At 38.9% G+C, this 22119-nt stretch overlaps 1 protein-coding gene across 1 annotated transcript; it reads left to right on the top strand.

The window, feature by feature from the left end:
- Positions 1-311: 311 nt before the first annotated feature.
- On the top strand, positions 312-21232 carry LOC129894983 (mitochondrial intermediate peptidase, mitochondrial). The gene is made up of 17 exons (XM_055970587.1): positions 312-703; positions 880-961; positions 1043-1095; positions 1196-1250; positions 2132-2270; positions 2353-2407; positions 7197-7419; positions 8149-8244; positions 9808-9927; positions 10021-10146; positions 15256-15411; positions 15867-15983; positions 18155-18277; positions 18371-18438; positions 18740-18875; positions 18989-19154; positions 20594-21232. Exons 1-17 carry the CDS (start codon positions 534-536, stop codon positions 20839-20841), a joined length of 2133 nt encoding a protein of 710 aa, XP_055826562.1. The 5' UTR covers positions 312-533; the 3' UTR covers positions 20842-21232.
- Positions 21233-22119: the final 887 nt, after the last annotated feature.

Raw genomic sequence — 22119 nt, 5'->3', positions numbered from 1 at the left:
ATATTTGATTTATTTAATTTCAGGAACTAACAAATATTGATTTGACTTAAATTTTAAATAAGAAATAATCAAAAAATTGAATCAAACGGACAATTACAAAAACTTTTACATATTTTATGGCACATTTTTAATCTTTTGCCCTTTTATTTTCTAATCTAGTTCTTTATTTATATTCGCATATATAATCGTTATTTTGATAAGTTTACTAGTTTACTTTATGATAAAAATATTTTTTTGTAAAAAAATAATTTAATTATCATAAAGATATTTTAATAAAATAATTTAGTATATCGTAGTGCTAGGTTGGAATACAGTAGTGTAATTGGAATATGTACTTACAAATCGACTCAAATCAAACCAGGAATGCCCGTAGTCCGAACTCCGAAAAGCGCCATTTCTCACCGGACTTGTTTTGCCGGTTTGCATTTTCTACTCCAATTAGAGCCGGCACCTTCTGCAGATTGAAGGAACAAGAGGAGCAGAAACCTCGTTGTTAAGAGTCAATTGCAGCAGTTTCTTCTAGGGCGAACGCCATGCACGCTCTAATTCGCAAGTCCGCCGCTGCTCATGTACGAGCCAGCTCCCACTTCATCCACATTTCAACATCTACAGCTCCCTCAATCAAACAGACCGGTCTCTACGGCTTTCATCATTTGAAAACTCCTAAAGGCTTTCAACGATTCGTTGACGATGCTATTGAGAGGTAAGCATTTACAAAACTGATAGCAAATTCTCTACTTTTGTTCAGTGAATGTCGATTGTTTCGCTCGTCTCTTATTGCAATGTTCCAGAAATTGATTTACTTTATCTGGAGTTAAATAAGTGTTTTCTGTTTCATGTCCTTCATGTGTTTGATAAAAAAAATCACATGCTTATTAGGTCACAAGAACTTGTGAACTATATAGCTGGCATGCCGTCATCTCCTGAAATTATCCGAGCAATGGATGAGATTTCTGATACTGTAAGTTTGGTTTTTTGTGGTCTAATTCTGCTTTTGTTGAAAGAAAACGCCAGACCATAACTGACCTATTTAATTTGATAGGTGTGCTCAGTAATTGATTCAGCTGAATTGTGCAGACACACTCATCCAGACAGGTGGTGGCTAGAATTGACATAAACTATGGATCCGTATCTACAGTTTCTGATCTTCTTTTCAATTGCTTTGAGTACTTACATAAAAATTGTCACATTTTAGGGAGTTTGTTGATGAGGCAAGCAAGGCATCCCTAAGAGTAAATGAGTTTTTACACGTAAGGTTCCTGAATTTTGATTGGGTTTATTAGTTTGTTTTTTGCCTTCCTGGTTATATCAAATTTAAAATAATAGCTGCTTAAGCTGTATAATTCCCTCATCCAAGAGCTCTTTCCCACTCTCTACAGGAAAGTAAAACCTGGAGATTCATTTTATAAGGAATACAAAATGACGTTACTTGTGTTTGCACCGACTGTTGTATTGGACCTAAATTGCCTCAAATTTCAGCTAGCTAGTGATGTCAGAGAATAAATAGTTGAACTATCTAATGGTAAACAAGAGTAGGATCATTAGGATTTAACATTTTTATGTCACTTGACTGTCTCATTTGGTGTATGCTCCTTGATACACTTTGTGATCTTTGTCTTTTCTCACACTTGATGGTTGCCAATAACTAGACGTAAACTTCAGTAGACTACTGAAGTTTGAGGTGATCTGGTTTCAGTTTATTCGTGGTATAGTTATCTATTCACATCCAGTAAGCATCATTTTGATATATTAGCTAAATTTAATGTAAAGTTCTTTTACCTCCCTGTGTGTCGTATAGCACTGATTATCCTTTGCACATGTCTTTGTCAAATTAGCAACAAGGGCCATGAATTGAATAATCAGATTAATACCAAGTAGAAAATGAAGAATGTAAATGTAAATCCACCCTCATGTAGAATCTGTTCCTACCTCCTCCCCACCCCCTCCTGGAGGTGGAGAACCAAAACTGTCTCCAAGTTGGCAATGTTCACTAGATTAATGAAATACTTGTATAAGGGTAGTCTTATTCTGGAATTTCACTTGCCAGTGATGGATTCTCTTCAAGATGTAGTTGCTTCAGAAGATTCTCAGTGCAATTGGTTTATTGACTCTTTTGCTCCTTGTTATGCAGTATCTTAATACAAACCATAGTATATACAAGGCAGTGAATAAAGCAGAAAAAGACAGCAATTCACTCACACATGAAGCGCAGAGGGCAGCCCGCTTTCTACGAATGGACTTGGAGAAGGGTGGAATCTATCTTTGCTCTGGTACTTGACTTCTTACAACTGCTGTTTTTCTCGGTAAATCATTTCTGTTGCACTAATTTAAGAACCTTTTGTGGCTTCACAGAAAAACTGGATCGAGCTAATGAGCTTTCCATTGACATTATTCAGTCGTGTAGAGAGTAAGTGAAAATCGCCTCCTTATTGGTCTTCCTGGAATTTTATTAATTGATGGACCATTTTGATGTTTTCTGTAATTTTCACGTTGTTGTTAAAAGAGATCACATGATGCTTGTAGGTCTAGAATTGGTTTTATATTTGAAATGGGATTTCCTCCCCACTAAAAAGAGCGATTGAGAATCTCGAGAACCTAAAAAAAAATGCAGAAGTGAGCGTACCCTAAGGCTCTCCTCTCGTTCCGTCGTTGCTATTTCTTTTCTCCCAGAGCAGAGCTTGAAGCAAGGGACGAAACCTAGAAATCGATCACTGATCCAACCCACTATTTCTTTCCCTCTTGTGTACTGTTTCTTTTATATCAATTGATATTTGAATCACAATTTATTCTTCAAATAAGTGGATTTACGCCATGGAACAATTGAATTTTGACTATATGTTGGATTCAGTCTACTGAATCTTTATCAATTATGCTATTCTAACTTAAATTTAATTTCTGGGGGTGGTTATCAAATTTACTCATATTCCCAAGGGAAAAAATTATTTTCAGTTCTTCACAGATTTGTAGTTGAGTTAAAGTGAGCACCCATACAACCAACTTTTTTTAGATGATTTACTGAACTAGCATTTGGAGAAGTTAAAATTTGGTGTTTGACTGAGATTTGTTTTTTTTTTGAGAAAGTTAATATTTTATAGATAGTAGTAATTATAGCCTGTGTCCAGGAGACAAAATGGGTCGGCTCTAAAACTAATGAGGTAGACGGGTATAAGCTTTGGTTTTCTGGTAAATCGAAGTATAGAAATGGGGTAGGCATTTTAATAGACAGTGATTTAAGGGATCAGGTGGTGGAGGTTAGGAGAGTCAATGATAGGATGATGTCGATTAAAATGGTCGTTGAAGGGATCACGTTGAACGTTATTAGTGCTTATGCGCCGCAAGCAGGCTTATGCGAGGGGGATAAGAGGCGCTTTTGGGAGGAGTTGGATGAGTTAGTGGGAGGCATACCACCTACTGAGAAGCTTGTCGTGGGAGGGGATTTCAATGGGCACATCGGGTCTATTTCGGGAGGGTATAATGATGTGCATGGGGGCTTTGGCTTCGGGGATAGAAATGGGGGAGGAATCGCACTTTTGAATTTCGCAAGAGCTTTCGGATTGGTGATAGCCAACTCGAGTTTCCCAAAGAAGGAGGACCACTTGGTAACCTTCCGTAGTTCAGTGGCTAAAACTCAGATAGATTTTTTACTCCTTAGGAAGGATGATAAAGGTTTGTGCAAAGACTGTAAGGTCATCCCGATCGACAACCTTACAACCCGATATAAGCTCTTAGTGATGGATTTAGAGATCAAGATAACGAGGACGAGGAGGGTCGGGGAAGAATGACCTAGGATCAGATGGGGGAGTTTGACAACTGTTAGTGCCCTAGAGATGGGAGAGAAATTGAAGGATATGGGGGCCTGGGATAGTAGTGGGGATGCGAACGGTATGTGGGATAGGACAGCTAGTTGTATTAGGACCGTAGCAAGGGAAGTGCTAGGAGTCTCGACAGGTAGTCGTAGTCAGCATCGAGGGGACTGGTGGTGGAATGGAGAAGTGCAAGGGAAAGTGGAAGAAAAGAAGGTGGCGTATGCTAAGTTGATGGAGAGCAAGGATGAGGTGGAGAAGTGGACGAATGGAGAACTGTATAAGATATCGAGGAAGGAGGCGAAGTCAGCGGTTGCAACGGTAAAAATGGCAGCTTTTGAACGCCTTTATGCTGAACTGGAAGAGAAAGGTGGGGACATGAAATTATTCAGGCTAGCCAGGGCCCGGGAGAGAAGGGCACGCGATGTGGATCAAGTGAAGTGCATTAAAGACGAACACAAAAAAGTATTGGTAGAGGAGACCCTTATCAAACAAAGATGACAGTCATACTTCCATAAACTTTTGAATGACAAAGGGGACAGAGAAATTGTGTTGGGAGATTTGGAACATACAGGAAGGAGTCACGATTTTGGGGGTTGTAGGAGTATTACGGTCGATGAGGTTAAAGATGCTGTTCGTAGGATGCGCTGGGGAAGAGCGACCGGACCTGACGAGATCCCTGGAGAATTTTGGAAGAGTGCGGGCTCGGTAGGTTTGGAATGGCTGACTAAGTTATTTAATGTCATCTTTACAATGGCAACGATGCCCGTAGAATGGAGATCGAGCATCATGATCCCGCTATACAAAAACAAGGGGGATAGCCAGAGCTGCGATAACTATAGAGGTATCAAGCTTCTAAGCCATACTATGAAAGTGTGGGAAAGAGTGGTGGAGATGAGGGTGAGGAGAGGTATGTCTATTTCAGAGAACCAGTTCGGATTTATGCCGAGACGCTCAACTACAGAAGCCATCCACCTTATGAGGAGACTAATGGAGCAATATAGGGAGAGGAAGAGAGACTTGCATATGGTATTCATCGACTTGGAAAAGGCTTACGATAAAGTCCCACGAGAGATACTATGGAGATGTTTGGAGGCTAAAGGTGTACCTGTAGCGTACATAAGGGTGATCAAGGACATGTACGAGGGTGCCAAAACCAGGGTAAGGACAGTAGGAGGGGACTCAGAACACTTCCCAGTTGTGATGGGGTTGCATCAAGGATCAGCTCTTAGCTCGTTCCTATTTGCCTTGGTGATGGATGGATTGACACGACAAATTCAAGGTGAGGTGCCATGGTGTATGCTTTTTGCGGATGACATAGTCCTCATCGATGAGACTCGTAGCAGAGTTAACGCTAAGCTGGAAGATTGGAGACGCACCTTGGAGTCTAAAGGATTTAAGCTGAGTAGGACCAAGACAGAGTACCTAGAGTGCAAGTTCAGTGAGACACCTCAAGAGGTTGGCGCGGAAGTTAGGCTCGGGGACCAAGTCATCCAAAAGAAAAGTAGTTTTAAGTACCTTGGTTCTATCATGCAAGGCAGCGGGGAGATCGACGAGGATGTCACATATCGTATTGGGGCAGGATGGATGAAATGGAGGCTCGCCTTCGGTGTGTTATATGACAAGAAGGTGCCACCACAACTTAAGGGCAAGTTCTATAAAGTGGTCGTTAGACCAACTATGTTATATGGGGCGGAGTGTTGGCCAGTTAAGGTCTCCCACGTGCAAAAGATAAAGGTTGCCGAGATGAGAATGTTGAGATGGATATGTAGGCATACCAGGAGCGGCAGGATTAGAAATGAGGCTATTCGAGACAAGATAGGAGTGGCCTCGGTGGAAGACAATGTGGGATTTCACTGGGTTGTTGTTGTAGTAATTACATCAGGAGTTTACAGTAAGCAAAACCAAAGATATCTATCGCCTATATTCCTCCTAAACTATCTAGAAAGTGAGTAATATCCTCCACCTTTTTGGGGAGGACATAGTTACACCAAAAATAAAAGGTTATAAGACAATTCAACTTCAAAATTTGGAAAGGGATGCTCTTGTTTTCAAAACATCTTTGATTCCTTTCCTTCCATAGTGTCCACAGATGCAAACAGGGACAATCTTCCATCTCTCTTTGTGGCCTGACATATTTCCTTCTCTATTCCAGCATGTTAGAGCTTCTGAGGTATGCCTTGGCATGGACCAACTGAGATCCCTCAAGTTAAAAAACACCTGCCACAGTTTCTCTGTCACTCTATAATGGATGAAGGGATGGTTTGTTGTCCCTATGTCTCTTTCACAAAAAAAACCACCTGGAACATAATTGCCTTCCCCTTTTCATTAGATTGTCCTGAGTTAGTACTGCTTGCCTGGCTACCAACCAGGTGAAACAAGCCACCTTGTGAGGTACTATAACTTTCCATATCATCTTCCAAGGCCATGGTAAGAACATTGCAGCTGGCCTGTCAAGGTGTCTGTAGGCTGATTTTACTGTGAACTTCCCATTATTGTCCCTCAACCAGTGTAGATTATCTTCATTAAAGTGAAGGTTATTGGCCTGCTCCAGAGAATTGTAGAAATATGCTAGGTTGTCAATCTCCCAGTCATTCAGAATTCTCCTAAAAGAGAGGTTCCATCCTTGGTTGTCCCTGACATCAGCTACTGTTGCCTCCTTCTGTTGGTTCAGATTGTAGATCACAGGGTACAACTGTTTTAACGGGTATTGACCAACCCACACATCATTCCAGAATGATGTCCTCCTTCCATTTCCTACTACAATTCTTGAGTTTCTCCACATTTTAGGCCACTGATTCCTGATTGTTTTCCATAGATCTATCCCATAAGGGCTTCTAACTTCCCTAGTGATCCATAAGTCTTCCATTGTGTATCTAGAAGCTATAGCAGCTTTCCACAAACCTTGTTCCCCTGTTTCTTTTTAATTAATGTTTCATTGAATTTGTTGTAACAAAGCTCGTATCTCTTTGGCTAAGTTTATGCATCTAATTTGAAATGCATCTAAATTTGCGTAAGTAGAATTAAATAGATGTTCAGTATTTTGCTTTTCAACTATGAAACTCTTGAGTAATACCTTTGAGGGCCTCTAGCTGGTGCAGGGTCAAAAAGAGCCGTTCATCTCCTCCTTCCTTCTCCTCTTCCTCAGTGTCAGTCCAATTTTTTCTCTCTGTTCATTGTAAATGGCATTTATGGGACCAATGATGTAGTCTTTGCAAATTCATCGCTGGGTTATCTGCAATTTTTCTTGATGGAACTAGACTCTATTCAGCTCTTAATTGCAGTTTGACTATTGTTTATTGCATAATGTATCAATTTGCCCTTTAATGTTTCTAGTCATGCAGCTCTGCATAACTGAATGAATGCTCAGTTTTCCTTTTTCTTCTTTGTCAGGTATAATGAAAATATTATTACTGATCCAGGTCATGTGGATATATTTCCAGCATCTAAGATCCCTAAAAAATTGCACCACCTTGTCAGCCCTATCTATCGTAACCTGCCAGGTGCATCTAAGGGATCTCGGGGCACAAGAGATAACATCAAAGAAAAAGGATTTCGCTTAGCAACTGAGTCAAGTACTCTGCAAGGCTTTCTTCAATGTGCACCAGATGCTGGGGTAACACTGAGCAACCTCAGATTTCTGTTAGTTATAACTTAATCCTGTTTAGAATTTTTTAAGAGTTTTTTTAGAGTAATCAAAATTATGCATATTTATATTAGTACATCGACTTCTTCTCTGTTCACTCTCTCCTAGTGTTAGGAAACTAAATCGTTAGCAACTCAAGGTAAACCTCTTACATTAACATAGATAAGCTTGGATGACAGTGCAAGCCTAATAAACATAATATCTATTACAACAATTAGTGGGTTTATGTATGGGAGTCTTGAATGATGAATTTAGGGCTTAAGACTTTAGGCTTAGGGAAGGAAAAGAGAAGATCACCTAAGAAAAGAAAAGAAATGATTCTGGCACCAATTCATGAATTGTGCATCATTTTTGGACTTGGCAAATTGGAGAACAGAAAAGATGTTGATGATCCTTTGCTTTGTGAATCATGATTTTTTACTTTGTTTCTACTAAGTACAAGTACTTTGTTATTTGTTTCCTCACATAAACACCTTTCTACGTCCAAATGATTCCATCTAAATCTCTCTATACATTGGCAAGTCAAGAAGAGACTACAACATATATATATATATATATATATATATATATCTCCCAACTGTTGTTACCTTATTTGTTTGTTTTCATGAGGTCTTGTTCAAATACCGGTGGGAAAAAGAAAAGAGATTTACCGTTCAATGCCTAAATGATTTAGTGTATTTTTCTCATGATCTTGTCCAGGTCAGGAAAGTGGCATATGTTCAAGGAAATTCTGTTCCACATGCAAACCTTGAGGTTCTTGATAAGCTTATTGCAACTAGACACGAATTTGCGCAGGTTGGTGTGTGAACACTTCTGGTCTAGCAAAGTGATTAGTTTTTGTTGAATTGTGTTATGTTCTCATCAAAAGAATTGAGTGATCTTCTCATCAGGAAACTTAAGCTATTAGAGAAAGGGCACTTCTAAATTACTTAGTTCTAGAACAAGCCTCCTCATGTGCAGCCAGATTCTAATTTTTGGGCCAAGCATGTGTGATTTTGTTTATTGGTAGAAGTAAGGATCCTACACAGAACCTCTGCATGTTGTTGTTCTATGTTAAATTTGGTGACCATCTAATTTAAAAGGTTAAGTTGTTAGAGAAGGGCATACTTAATTACCATTTTAGTTCTGAAATATTGTGTGAAATAAGAGAGGACAGTTGATTTGATGATAATGAAACACAAGATACACTTATTTATTGGTGTGAGATGTATTCTACAAAAGGTGATTTGATGATAATGAAACACAAGACACGACTATTTATTGGTATGAGATACATTCTATATATCTGCATTTTAAATTAATCAATGAGCGGCTACCTTAATATTAACACGTAATGTTGCGACACTCAAACATGTCCCTTGAACTCGTGGTAGAGAAACCTAGTTGAGTTTGCTTATTTTGAAAACATGTAAAGCAAATAGTCCAATTGGTTGTTGAAAAATTTGCAGCAAAATCAGTAAAAAATTTATCATCGCAGAATCTCATCGGAGAAGTCTAGTCGTTGGAATCTCATTGGAAAATTACGGCTGGAAAATGGCTGGAATAGTGGCTGAAAAGTGGTGTGCCACTGGAAGATTCACTGAGGAGGCTTGTTGAGAATACAATTAAATAATAAAAAGTGCACTCTCTCTCTCTCTAATAGCTTTATGAGATGGTGACACACTTCAACATTGTATCAGTGGTTTCAGACCAGGCTGAGGTCCTTGGGGATCGAATCTCACCGCCATCCATTATCAAAAAAAATCCATATGCTTTCCCCATGCAAAAGAATCAGGCTCGCACACGAGGAGCATGTTGAGAATACAATTAAAATAATAAAAATGTGCTCTTTCTAACAACTTAAGCTTTTAGATGAGATGGTCACACACTTTAACAAGGTTGGATATTTCATCATAATTACAGGAAAAAAAATAAAACAAAAAAAACCATGGGAACATGGTGCAAAAAGGTACTATTGGAGTAGAAGACATATGGACCTTCCATTTATAGTTTCCATAGGAATAGGAGCATAAGAAGATATGTAGTAAAATGTCTTGTCACATCTAAATAGGAAAGTAAGATAACCATTTCAGGACGGAGATTGTAACTCGTGACTGGTAATGCTGAATTTATATTTTCCTGATTCGGTCGATCATTATTCAATATTTATTTTCCATCTTTGGTTCAAATCGAATTTCAAATGGAAGAAATCCAAAGATATTACAGCCAGATAGCTCTCCTTGATTCTCATTATTCACTATTACTTCCGCTTGTGCATTTATCAATGATCTTTTTGATTTTACTAAGCATCTTTGGCAAAAGAAAAAAAGAAGAGAGATTGTTGTCAATACTAATATGCTTTGTCCTGTTAACTTGCAGCTTATGGGGTATAAATCTTATGCTGAATTTGCTCTGCATTCTACTATGGCTGCATCTCCTGAAGTGGTCATGTCCTTTTTGCTTGAGATGAGCAAACTGGTCAGACCCAAGGCTGATAAAGTATGTTCTGGAAGTAGATTTTACTTTACACTGATTATGTTACTCTTGCAGCAGCTGTTTCAAGCCCTTCTAAATGTTCATATGTTTGAATAGGAGTTTGAGGCGATTCAGGATTTCAAGAGAGAGAATAGTGGTGATCCCAATGGAGAGTTGGAGCCATGGGATGAGGCATACTTTACGTGGTTGATGAAGTCTGCAACATACAAGTTGGACTCCTCGGTAAAGAGTTAAGCCTAACGGTTTTTTTATTATCTTTGCTACTTGTTTGAGCTTTTACTGTCAAGATGTATCAATGATCTTCTGACTCCGCATTTTTAGACTATTGCTAACTTGTGCTCTACTATTGATCCTTCGTTTATTTTAGATTATCCTTTCACTAGCGTATATCTGCTTTCTGGCTTTAGTGAGCGATGGTAGACTAGGGTCATGTTCTTGGCTGGGATCGAGGGCCAGGGTTGGGGGGGCTAAGGGGGCTGAGGGAGCTTCTAGATTGAGAGTAGGGTCTTGGAATATTGGGACTTTATCGGGAAAGTCCATAGAGTTAGTTAAGATTCTTAAGAAGAGGAAGATTAATATAGCTTGCGTCCAAGAGACTAAATGGGTAGGACCTAAAGCTAAGGAAGTGGATGGGTACAAACTTTGGTTCTCGGGCAAGTCGAGGTATAGGAATGGGGTAGAGATCTTAGTAGATAGCGAGCTTAGAGATCAGGTGGTAGAGGTTAGGAGGATCAATGATAGGATGATGACGATTAAGTTAGTCGTTGGAGGGCTTGCCTTGAACATTATTAGTGCCTATGCGCCACAAGTGGGGTTGGACGAGTAGATAAAAAGGCGCTTTTGGGAGGACTTGGACGAAGTGGTGGGCAGTATACCGCCTACTGAGAAGCTATTCATAGGAGGAGATTTCAACGGGCACATTGGGTCTATTTCGACAGGCTACGACAAGGTGCATGGAGGATTTGGCTTCGGGTGCAGGAATGGTGGAGGAGCCTCACTCCTGGATTTTGCAAAAGCTTTTGGATTAATGGTGGCCAACTCGAGTTTCCCGAAGAAGGAGAAGCACTTAGTAACCTTCCGTAGCTCAAGGGCGGCGACGCAAATAGACTTTTTGCTTCTTAGAAAAGATGATAAAAGACTCTATAAGGATTGTAAGGTCATACCAAGTGAGAATCTTAAGACCCAACATAAGCTATTGGTCATGGATTTGGAGATAAGAAGGAAGAAGAAAAAGAGGGTCGTGGATGACCGAACTCCGTCTAGTGCCCGTATCTTGTCCTTGAGTCCTCTCTATGCCTCTCATGTCGATCGGAGTCGCGGTTTGAAGATGATGATTTGAAGATTCTCGCTATTTCATTCCTGGTTCTCTCTTTCAAGCTTCTTTCCATCTTGGGGATTTCTTTTCATTCCGTGTTTATCTCGTAATCATTCGATTCCGCCCCTAAAGCTAGCTCTTAGGGGAATCAATGCCACATCTGTGATGCCACTTCGAGCATCCAGCTTCACCACTGCTGCTTGGGCGATTTCCGACAAGTCTTTCTGAATTGGAAGAGCAAGAAGCAGTTTTTGCTTTTTTTGCTAAAAACTTTGGAAAAAGTCTTCAAAGAGCCTATGGCTATGGGGGCGTGGGATAGTAGGGGGGATGTGAGTAGTATTTGGGATAGGACGGCCAACTGCATTAGGGAAACAGCTAGAGAGGTACTAGGGGTCTCACGAGGCCGCCGTGGTGGGCGCCGAGGGGATTGGTTGTGGAATGGAGAAGTCCAGGGGAAGGTAGAAGCAAAGAAGCAGGCATATGTGAAGTTGATAGATAGCAAGGATGATGAAGAGAAGCAGACGAACATGGAAAAGTATAAGATGGCGAAGATGGCAGTTTTGGCGGCTAAAACGACAGCCTTTGAACGCCTTTATGCAGAACTAGAGGATAGAGGTGGGGATAAGAAGCTATTTAAGCTCGCCAAGGCGAGAGAGAGGAAGGCACGCGACTTGGATCAAGTGAAGTACATCAAGGACGAGGATGGTCAAGTGTTGGTACAGGAATCCCGCATTAGACAGAGATGACTGTTATACTTTCACGAACTCCTGAACGAAGGAGGGGACAGCGACTTTGTGTTGGGAGACTTAGAGCACTTGGATAGGCGTTGCAACGTTGGGTATTGTAGGAGTATAAAGGTTGAGGAGGTTAAGGGAGCTGTTCGTAGGATGTGCAGGAGAAGAGCGACCGGACCTGACGAGATCCTTGAGGAATTTTGGAAGAATGCAGGTAGGGTAGGATTGGAGTGGCTGACTGCGTTGTTTAATGTCATTTTCAAGACATCGAAGATGCCGGAAGAATGGAGGTCGGAGTACAATGATTCCCGTGTAAATCATTGAATTCATGATCAACTCATAAACTCATCTTTAACTCATAATCATAGCTTGAAAATAGCTTTATGCATGGGCATCTATAACTCAACTTAAAATCATGCAATTCATATGAGAAGATGCATATAATGATTATTGATAACATCTAAAAACGGAATTAAATTAGCCTAATGCAAATCATCAAAATTAGGGTTCATAATCAATTATAAATTGAATAAAAACTTTGAGAAACTTTGGAACTTCATGGGTGAAAAGAGTCCATGAATCAATCCCCAAATACCTTGCTTGAATTCACTAAGAATTAAAGAAGAACTTTGAAGAAATCTGAAAACCCTAGCTTGAATTTGGAGAGAAACCTTGAGAGACTTTGTTCTTGCCTTGGTCAATTTTTTTTGGGAGAATGAGTTGAATAGGAGGGGAATTTGAAGAATTGAATATTTATAGACTTTGAACTTGGCCATAAATGTGTCTAGGTTCATTGAACTGAACTTTGAAAAAGACACAATTACCCTTCATTAAACTTTGAATTTTTGAACCTACAAACCTACTCCTACGGGTCGTCGAAGGGATGACGAAACGACTCGTCCTGCAGGTCTGAGAAAAGGTCTGAAAATCGAGTCTCTAAAGTTTGGGAAAGCGTCAAGTTTACAACCCGTCAATTTGAAAACGAGTCGCTCCTGAGGCTTGTCCTGCAGGTCCCAAAACCTGCAATTTTTAGGGTCTCGGAAGTTTTGCGACAGGTGGTTCTTACGACCTGTAAGGTCTTCTACGACCCGTCTTGTCAAGTCGTCACCTTGGCCTTGGGGAAAATTTGAACAAGGCCTCTGAACTCTGGTTGACGAGGGGTTTCTACGACCCGTCAATAGGACGACGACTCGTCTTGTTGAGTCGTAGAACCTCTCCTGAGGGAAACATCTATTGTTGCTCGAGGGGTCACTCTACGACTCAATTTTACGAGCTGTAAAAGTGACTCGCATACTTGGGTCAGTTCAAGATTTCGAGACTTTTCTCCTTGGTTCCAACTTTCCGACTTTCGGGGTCTTACACATTGAGAGGTCAGGGTTCTCCTGGAGCTTAAAGCATTGAGGTAATTACTTGGCCTTCTAAAAAGGATGTTTCTCCATCTTTTTTTTCCTGCTTGGTTTGCTGAAGTTTTGTTTATTTGTTGGAACAATGCTGTGGATTGATGATGTGAGTTTAGGGAAAACTTGAATCTTTAATGGCTTGGAAGAACTAGTTAAACACATAGACAATTTGAAGTTGACCTTTCTATCACCAATTTACTTGTTCAACTTAAGTCTATAAACCATCTCATAGATGTTTGCCTTTTGAATTTTTCATCCACCTGCTTTGCCATATCTACAAGAAGTGATCATTGCAATTCGTACTGCATTTGCCAATGGTCCTTTGGGAACAACCTCTCTACCTCCACGAGGTAGGGGTAAGGTCTGCTCACACTCTATCCTCCCAGACCCTACTTTTTTGATTTTACTGTGTATGTTGTTGTTGATGTGCTGCATTGGCAGAATTGCTATATGCTATCATAAGAGTCTTGGTAAGTCTTTTTGCTCTACCAACCGGAAAAAAAGAGAAGAATTTTCTACCAGTGTACATCGATGAGCTATGGCTCCTCGCTCAAATGTCATAATTCCCCAGTGCGTGTCCATTTAAAGGTTTTGGAGTAGAGACTCAGGCTTTGTCAAAGTGTAGTCTATTTCATGTGTAATTAACATGATCGAGTAAATTGGACTTGGTCTTGTATTCCTTATTTTTTCATGGAAATGTCACCTTTATTTGTGCTTGTTGGTATGTTACCTTCTCAAAAAAAAATTGTGCTTGTTGGTGAAGTTAAATACAACAACATACCCAGTGAAATTCCACTAAGTGGGGTCTGGGGAGTATAGAGTGTACGCAGACCTCTACCTCGTGGAGGTAGATAGATTGTTTCCAAAAACCTTCGGCTTAAGCGCATAAAACCCAAGTAAAAGGTGAAAACAATGAAAAAATCATAGTAGTTGACAATGTAAAGTTTACAAGAAGGAGCTATAACAACAACAAATAGTGTGATAATCAAAACACAATATGGCCAGAACTACAAGGGTACTTCTAGTACTACGACAGGCACTAACAAGCCTAAACCCTTGCAAGGCAATACAATACTCTATTTCTACAAACCTTCTATCTTAATATGCAATCTCTCTTCCTTCCTATCTAGGATCATGTCCTCGAATCTCCCAATACTTTTTTGATCTACCTCTACCTCTCTGCGTACCCCCAATATCCCGCCTCTCGCACCTCCTCACTGGGGCGTCTGCGCAACTCCTCTTACATGTTCAAATCATCTCAGTCTTGCTTCCCTCATTTTGTCCACCACAGGCCACTCCTACCTTCTCCCGGTTAACCTCATTCCTAATCTCGTCGCTCCTAGTATGCCTACACATCCATCTCAATATCCTCATCTCCGCAACATTTATCTTCTGAACATGTGAGTTCTTAACGGGCTAGCACTCCACCCCATACAATAAAGACGGTCTAACTACCATTCTATAAAACTTACCTTTAAGTTTAGGTGGTACCTTCTTATCGCACAAGACTCCAGAGGCAAGCCTCCATTTCGTTCATGCCGCCCCAATGCAATGTGTGACATCATTGTCGATGTCCCGACAACCCTGGATTATGGACCCGAGATACTTAAAATTTTCTTTGTTGGTAAATGTAAATCTTAAAAAGAGGTGGACTGAGGAGTGAGCATACACTTGAAATTATTGAGGTGTACTTGTTCCCTGTTTCCGCCTACTTTTGTTGTGAATGGGTATGACATATAGACTATACTATCTAGGCGTACTAATAGATTTCTGATTCAGCTTACATATGAAGTGCAGAATGCTGCTCTCATGAAGACTTTTACATGCTCTGAATGTTTTTTTCCTTTTTTGATAGAACTGTTCTTGTCTATTAATATTGCAGGTTATAGCATCATACTTTCCTTTACAACAGTGTATTGAGGGTTTGAAGGTTTTGGTTGAGTCACTCTTTGGTGTGACCTTTCATGGAGTACCCCTTGCACCTGGTGAATCATGGCATCCTGATGTGATGAAGATAGTGCTACATCATCCTACTGAGGCAAGTCTACTGAACTGGAAATAGTGGTTGTCTTGTTATATTGTAATAGTCATATTAACTATGAGATTACTGAATTCCCCAGTTCTGACTTATTCAAGAGAATTCTTTTTCTTTTTTATTTTAGCCATTTCCTTTTGAGATGATAAATTTGGTGTGGCAAAGGGGAAATTCCCTTCATGATTGTTATTTGCGAATGCTATTTATTTACTAATCAACCTATCAGTACATTGACATAAATCATTCTTTTTCTTTTCAATATTGACCTTTGGTTAGCGAAAATGGACTAGTTGTCAATAATTCGGAATGTTGAGAGATTTAACTAAACTTTACCTTTCTTTTTTCTGTTGAGTTGATCATTTAATATCCTGATGTGCATTTGGCTCTTTAATTAATGTCCATTTAGTGGTAATCTTAACATCCATCCAGTTGAACTAGTTTATAACACGTGTTTTCAGGGAGACCTGGGGTATTTATACCTCGATCTAAAATCAAGAAAAGGTAAACATCCCATTTGTGCTCATTTTGCTATCCGAGGAGGACGTCGAGTTTCTGAGACAGAATACCAACTTCCTGTATGTAAGAGCATTATTCTCTTTTTCTTCGTTTCAGTTTTTCATTATATGCTATGCATGTAGTTTCTTGTGTCTCTATTAAGCAACTGGCTATAGTAACTTGTAAGTCTGAGGAGTACAGAACCCCCTAAAAATGCTCTGTCGATCAGTCAACCTGTTTTACCATTGACTTTTCAACTACCTATTTAGATTGGGTATGATGTGGGCATTGGTACTTATCTTTCACAATTCCCTGGATATTGATAGAAAATAAGTGTGCTTGCATCTCTCTTGCTTAAAACTGGACAATAATTCTGAAGGTCAACCACTAAGTTTATTATAGTATTTTGCTTTATTTTAATAGACCTCAAAATAATGTTTGTTTCTATTTGTAAGTTGTAGATTCTGTGATTTTTACTTCCTCTGTCCCAATTTGTAGGATACATTTTCCTTTTTAGTCTGCCCCAAAAAGAATGATACTACCTTTCTATATTTACTACCAACTATTTTGCTTCAAACTTTCCCTTTTACTCTTATGAGATGATTTATAGCCACACAAATATCTATGGCTTCTTTTAAACGACAAGTTATAAAGTAATTTCTTTCTTTGTTTCTTGAACTCTGTGCACAGTCAAACCGCATCACATAAAATGAGGAGGGAATATTATTTGAATGTGTTTTTAAAGGTCATCCAGGGAAGTTATTTTTACTTTATGCTAATAGAAACTTGTCCCAAATAAAATTTTTGTTTTTACTAGTAAATTTTTCGGTTTCTATAATCTCAGGGTAGTAAAAAAATTTTTTTGAATGGTAAAGGTATTATCAATAAAAGGTACCAAGATGGTATAAAAAGTATGAGACTCAAGAGAGATCAGAAACTACTGTACAGTCTTTACTACAACAAAGATGCAACTACTATTTTCCTCCTAACATTTCCAAGAAATCCATATACTGCTCCATACTTCCAATTTGCCTGCTGTTACTCCAGAAGAAAAGATTGTGCAAACAATTGTGCTTAATTCTAGAAATAAACGATTTTTTGTCCTTCAAAACAAGCTCTATGCCGTTCCAACCACAGAGTCCAAAAAATTCATAGAGGAACAGTGATCCAGATTTGTTTCAAGTTTTTTGAATTCCCTATCCCTGCCAACACTCCAGCAGACCCCTTGTGCTATTAGACATTGTCAAAGAACCACCACCAGATACTTAGGAATAGAGCCCAGCACTGCCTGAACCATTTACATTGGAGAAACAAATGTTCTATTGATTCCTGATCTCTTCACACAAATAACACCTGTTAACAATAGAGAAACCTCTCTTCTGTAGTTTATCCTGAGCTAAGAAAGCTTCCAAGGCTTCAATCCAATCAAAACACACCTTTGATGGGAGCTCTATCTTCCAAATATCTTCCAGGGCAAATTAAGTTACCAACACTCTGATTGGCTCATCAATATTCCGTAACAGTTATCAACTGAGAACTTATTATTCTTGCGATCTGTACTTATCAAGGAGTTCCTTCTGTTCTGATCAGTAACTGAATCTAGCTGCTGCAACATCTGACAGAAACCATCCACTGATCCACTTCCCTTTCATTCAAGTTTCTTCTAAGATATACTTCCCAGCCTGAACTTGAATGACAATTCAGCTATAGTACCACTCTTATTAATGGAGCAACTGTATAACACTGGAAATTTGATCTTTAAGCTGTCCTATCCTGTCCAGATATCTTAGTGGAACCTAACTTCTTCAGCGTTTCCCACTTCTAGTATGTAATTGAAACTCATCCCACAACGTGCTAATGTTTTTCCAAATCCATCCTCTCAAATGTGAGTTCTAGGACAAGGTCTCCAACCATCTCTTTTACCATAGACAGCTTCAATTATCTTCTTCCAGAAAGCTTCATCTTCTGAATTATATTTCCATAACCACTTGAAAAGCACTCTCTTTTTGTGCATCTTCAGATTTTTTAATCCCAATCCTCCCCCCTTTCTGTCCCTCATGGCCTTCTCCCATTTAACCAGTTGAAACTTTCTGTGTTTGGCATTCCCCTCCCTGAAGAACTGATTCCTTAAATGCATATATCATGCTAGAGTCTACTTTAAGCTCACTGTTTATGGATACTCTGTGGATCGTTGCAGTAATTCTATTGTATTTTAGCTAATTAAAAATTATTTGTGCATGTTAACTTATAGGTTGTAGCGCTTGTTTGCAATTTCTCTGGGTCAAGTTTGGCTCCTGTGAGGCTTAACCACTCTGAAGTAGAAACACTTTTCCATGAGTTTGGGCATGCTCTACATTCATTGCTTTCAAGAACGGTACTAGTTTTATTCTGATTCTATTAGCTAGTCGTTTTCACTTTCGCTTTGAAATCGTCATTGAACTCACTTGATGGCTGGCTACCTGTGCAGGAATACCAACACTTTTCTGGTACGAGGGTGGTTCTCGATTTTGCTGAAACGCCTTCAAACCTATTTGAGTGAGCCAAATGCAGAGTCTTTGATCCATACTTTTCATCAGCAATGAAGAGAAATGTTTAGACGCACACTGCTCATTATATTATATGCTGTGTATCTACCTTTTTTCTTTCTTGTGATATAGTTGTCATTAGTTTTTGCACGAAATGGAAAAGTCTTTTATTCCTAGTTTCAGGTTTAATCCACCACTATCATGCAATGTACATGCTATATTTCTATCTTCAGGATAAATGCTGCATGTGCATGTTAGTGCTGTCTTATCAGTTGTTACTTAAAAGTTTTTTCACTGTTGTTGATCCATAGGTCCTATGCCTGGGATTATCGGGTGTTACAGACATTTGCTAAACACTACTCAACTGGTGATATCATTCCCAAAGAACTTGTAGAATCAATGGTGGGAGCTAAAAAGATGTTTGCTGCAACTGAATTGCAACGCCAGGTATGTTTTACGGTGCCTTTCCTAGTTAACTCTTTTTATAAGCATTTCTTCAATGCCACTTTATCAAACTTGAGGCAAGAATTTTGACCTATGCAACCTTTTCATCTATTCAGATCTTCTATGCACTAGTTGATCAAACACTCTTTGGAGAGCAGCCATCCATGGAGAGAGATACAATAGCAGTTGTTGCAGATTTAAAAAGACAACATACAAGTTGGACACATGTGGAAGGAACACATTGGCATACCCGATTCAGTCATCTTACAAACTATGGTGCAGGTATCAGAACACTAGTAATTGACTCATGATTGTGATATTTTGCCTGTATATGTGAGAATATTGCCCTATGTTTTGTCTGATATACCATCTGCATACCTACTGTTTGGCTATTCAGTCATAATTTAGTAGAAATGCATGATTCATAGTTGGTGGTCCAATCAGGATGTTTTTTTATCAACTTTATACTAAGATCTAAAGTCCGTTTTGAAAAGTGAATTAAGTGGTTGATTGATTGTTAGATGAGGTGTTCCTCTATATTCAGATGTGCGATTCTCAGAGCTGAATGGTAGTGAGAGACAGTGATGGGGCTAGTAAAATTTTTGGCAAGATGTTATGGTGGGTGATATTTTCGGTTTTTTGCCTTTTCTTCTTAGCGAGTGGTTAGATCACGTGTTCTCCTTTTCTGGATGTCTATTTTTCACTCTTAGTCTCTTAGAGACTTTTGTAATCATATTATATGAAAGGGGATTCGATTGATGAACCAAAATTTTGAGATACCATTACGACTACGAATATAAATTAAAATATGTTTTGTAGTCAAATAAAAAAAAAAAAGGGGCAGCCCGGTGAACTAAGCTCCCACTATGCGCAAGGTCCGGGGAAGGGCCTGAGCACAAGGGTTCTGCCAGAGGCTATTTATATGCAGCCTTACCTTGCATTTCTGCCAGAGGCTATTTTCAAGGCTTGAACCCGTGACCTTCTGATCACATGGCAGCAACTTTACCAGTTACTCTAAGCTTCCCTATATGGTTAGATCATGTGTTCTCCTTTTCTGGATGTCTATTTTTCACTCTTAGTCTCTTAGAGACTTCTGTAATCATATTATATGAAAGGGGATTCGATTGATGAACCAAAATTTTGAACTAAGCTCCCACTATGCGCAAGGTCCGGGGAAGGGCCTGAGCACAAGGGTCTATTATATGCAGCCTTACCTTGCATTTCTGCCAGAGGCTATTTTCAAGGCTTGAACCCGTGACCTTCTGATCACATGACAGCAACTTTACCAGTTACTCTAAGCCTCCCTATATGATGTTCATAAAGGTTTTTTATCCCCTTAAAAAGGTGGTATTTGACTAGGAAAATTCACTGCTTCATATAGTGTAATGGAGAACTGTGGAAATGGCAGATGCAAGAAATATCTATTCCACAACGTTGGACCTTTTTATTTTCAACTTGTTTTAGTTTTAGAGTTCTGTTCTTAAAGCTGTACCTGCAGAAGATTTTAGTTTAGAGTGTCATAAATAACTTTCTTTTCCGGAAGGTAGGGCAACATTCATATTAGATAATTATGAAGATTTTGTCTTCATTCTTATTTGATTTATTTCTTTTCTTTTTGATAAATATTGCTATTTGGAATGTTTGGATTTGAATCTGTGGGCTTTTAATTTTGCTCATTACACTTAGAAAATGGTGCAATAACTTTTGCCTTACTTTTGCAGGTTATTATAGCTACTTATATGCGAAATGCTTTGCCGCGAGTATCTGGCAAAGGATGTGCCAAGAGGATCCTTTATCATTGGACACTGGTTCAGCTTTAAGAGCAAGATTCTTGCAGCATGGAGGAGCCAAAGATCCAGCTGATATACTGAATGATCTTGCTGGTAGTGGCATTGTAAGGAGTTGCAATGGGGGAATAATACCGGACATTACAGGCCTTTGTGAGGAAATGGAACTCTTGAAATGCTAGCAAAAGGAGTTCTAACCCCTGCATTGAGAAAACAAATTCCTTCCCCTGTACTAAACCATGACGAGGCGAAGTATTTGTGCACACAGATAGCTGATCTGAAGAGGAGATCTCATCACGGCTAAGCAAGCAAATTAAATTTTTTTCAAGCATGTCATTCTTTAAGTTGGCGTTCAGAGGAAACATCTCATGGCCAGGCTATTTATTGAGCAATTCTTCGAAGAAGCTAATTTATTTATTTTGGTTAAAAGGAGATTTTATTGAGTATTTATGCATTCATACACAGAAGTAGCAGCATTGCTACCAGCCGAATAGTTTTTAGGTCTAACAGTTTGATTACAACCCAAGTGACACAATTCTTGCTGTATACAATGGCTAAGGATAATTTAAGTAATTATGGGGTCTGACCTACTGAAATAACTTAGTTTAAAATGAAAAGAAAAGAACGTATTGAAATAATTAATAAAATTAACTTTCTGGTAAATGTTTCTAGAGTTCTAGAGATGATATAATTTGTAGTTCAGTCAGCTTCGTTTAATACATACTACTGAATAATTGTTGAATTGTAAATCATTGATTTTACTTTGAATGTCCGAACTCCAAACATTGGGGTTCATAACGTGGGTACAACTAATATTGATCGTCTGATCAAGAACATATAAATTTAGTTGAATGATTTTATTGTATAAAGGTCTAAGCCACTTGGAATTTTTTATTAAAGGTGACAAAAAAGCTTCAAAACTAAAAAAAAGTAACACAAGTCTTAATTATTCAGTAGATTAGATGTGACAACAATCTTCTCCTTCGCCACAACCACTAGCTCCTTCACTAGTTCCTCCTATGTACACCTCATTCTATATCAAAACATTAAACAATTATCGAAGCTACTGCAGCAATTATGTAGAAGTTGTTGCAGCAACTATGCAGAAGTTGCTACAATAATTCAACAATTGTTGCAACAACTTAAACAATTGTTAAAGTTGCCGTAAAAAATCAAGCAGCTGCAATAACTATCATAGTTGCTGCAACAACTATCATAATTGCTTGATTTTTTGCAGAAATTTTTTCAACGGCTTATTTTTTTGAAATTCTCAAATGAACGATGGTGACAACAATGGTGATGACGAAAAAGAAGAAGAAGAAGATAGAGGAAAGGACAAAAAAAAAAGAAAGATGATGATGGAGAGAGGGAGAGAGAAAATCTGAAAAGAAAGAGAAAAAGATAGTAAGAGCCCGTTTGGTCATGCTATATGAAATCATGATTTGAAATTATGATATGAA

This window comes from Solanum dulcamara, chromosome 7 (assembly GCF_947179165.1).
Source record: "Solanum dulcamara chromosome 7, daSolDulc1.2, whole genome shotgun sequence".
Taxonomy (NCBI): Eukaryota; Viridiplantae; Streptophyta; class Magnoliopsida; order Solanales; family Solanaceae; genus Solanum; species Solanum dulcamara.
The sequence above is the reverse complement of the archived record's forward strand: the minus strand, read 5'-3'. Positions and strand labels throughout refer to the sequence as shown.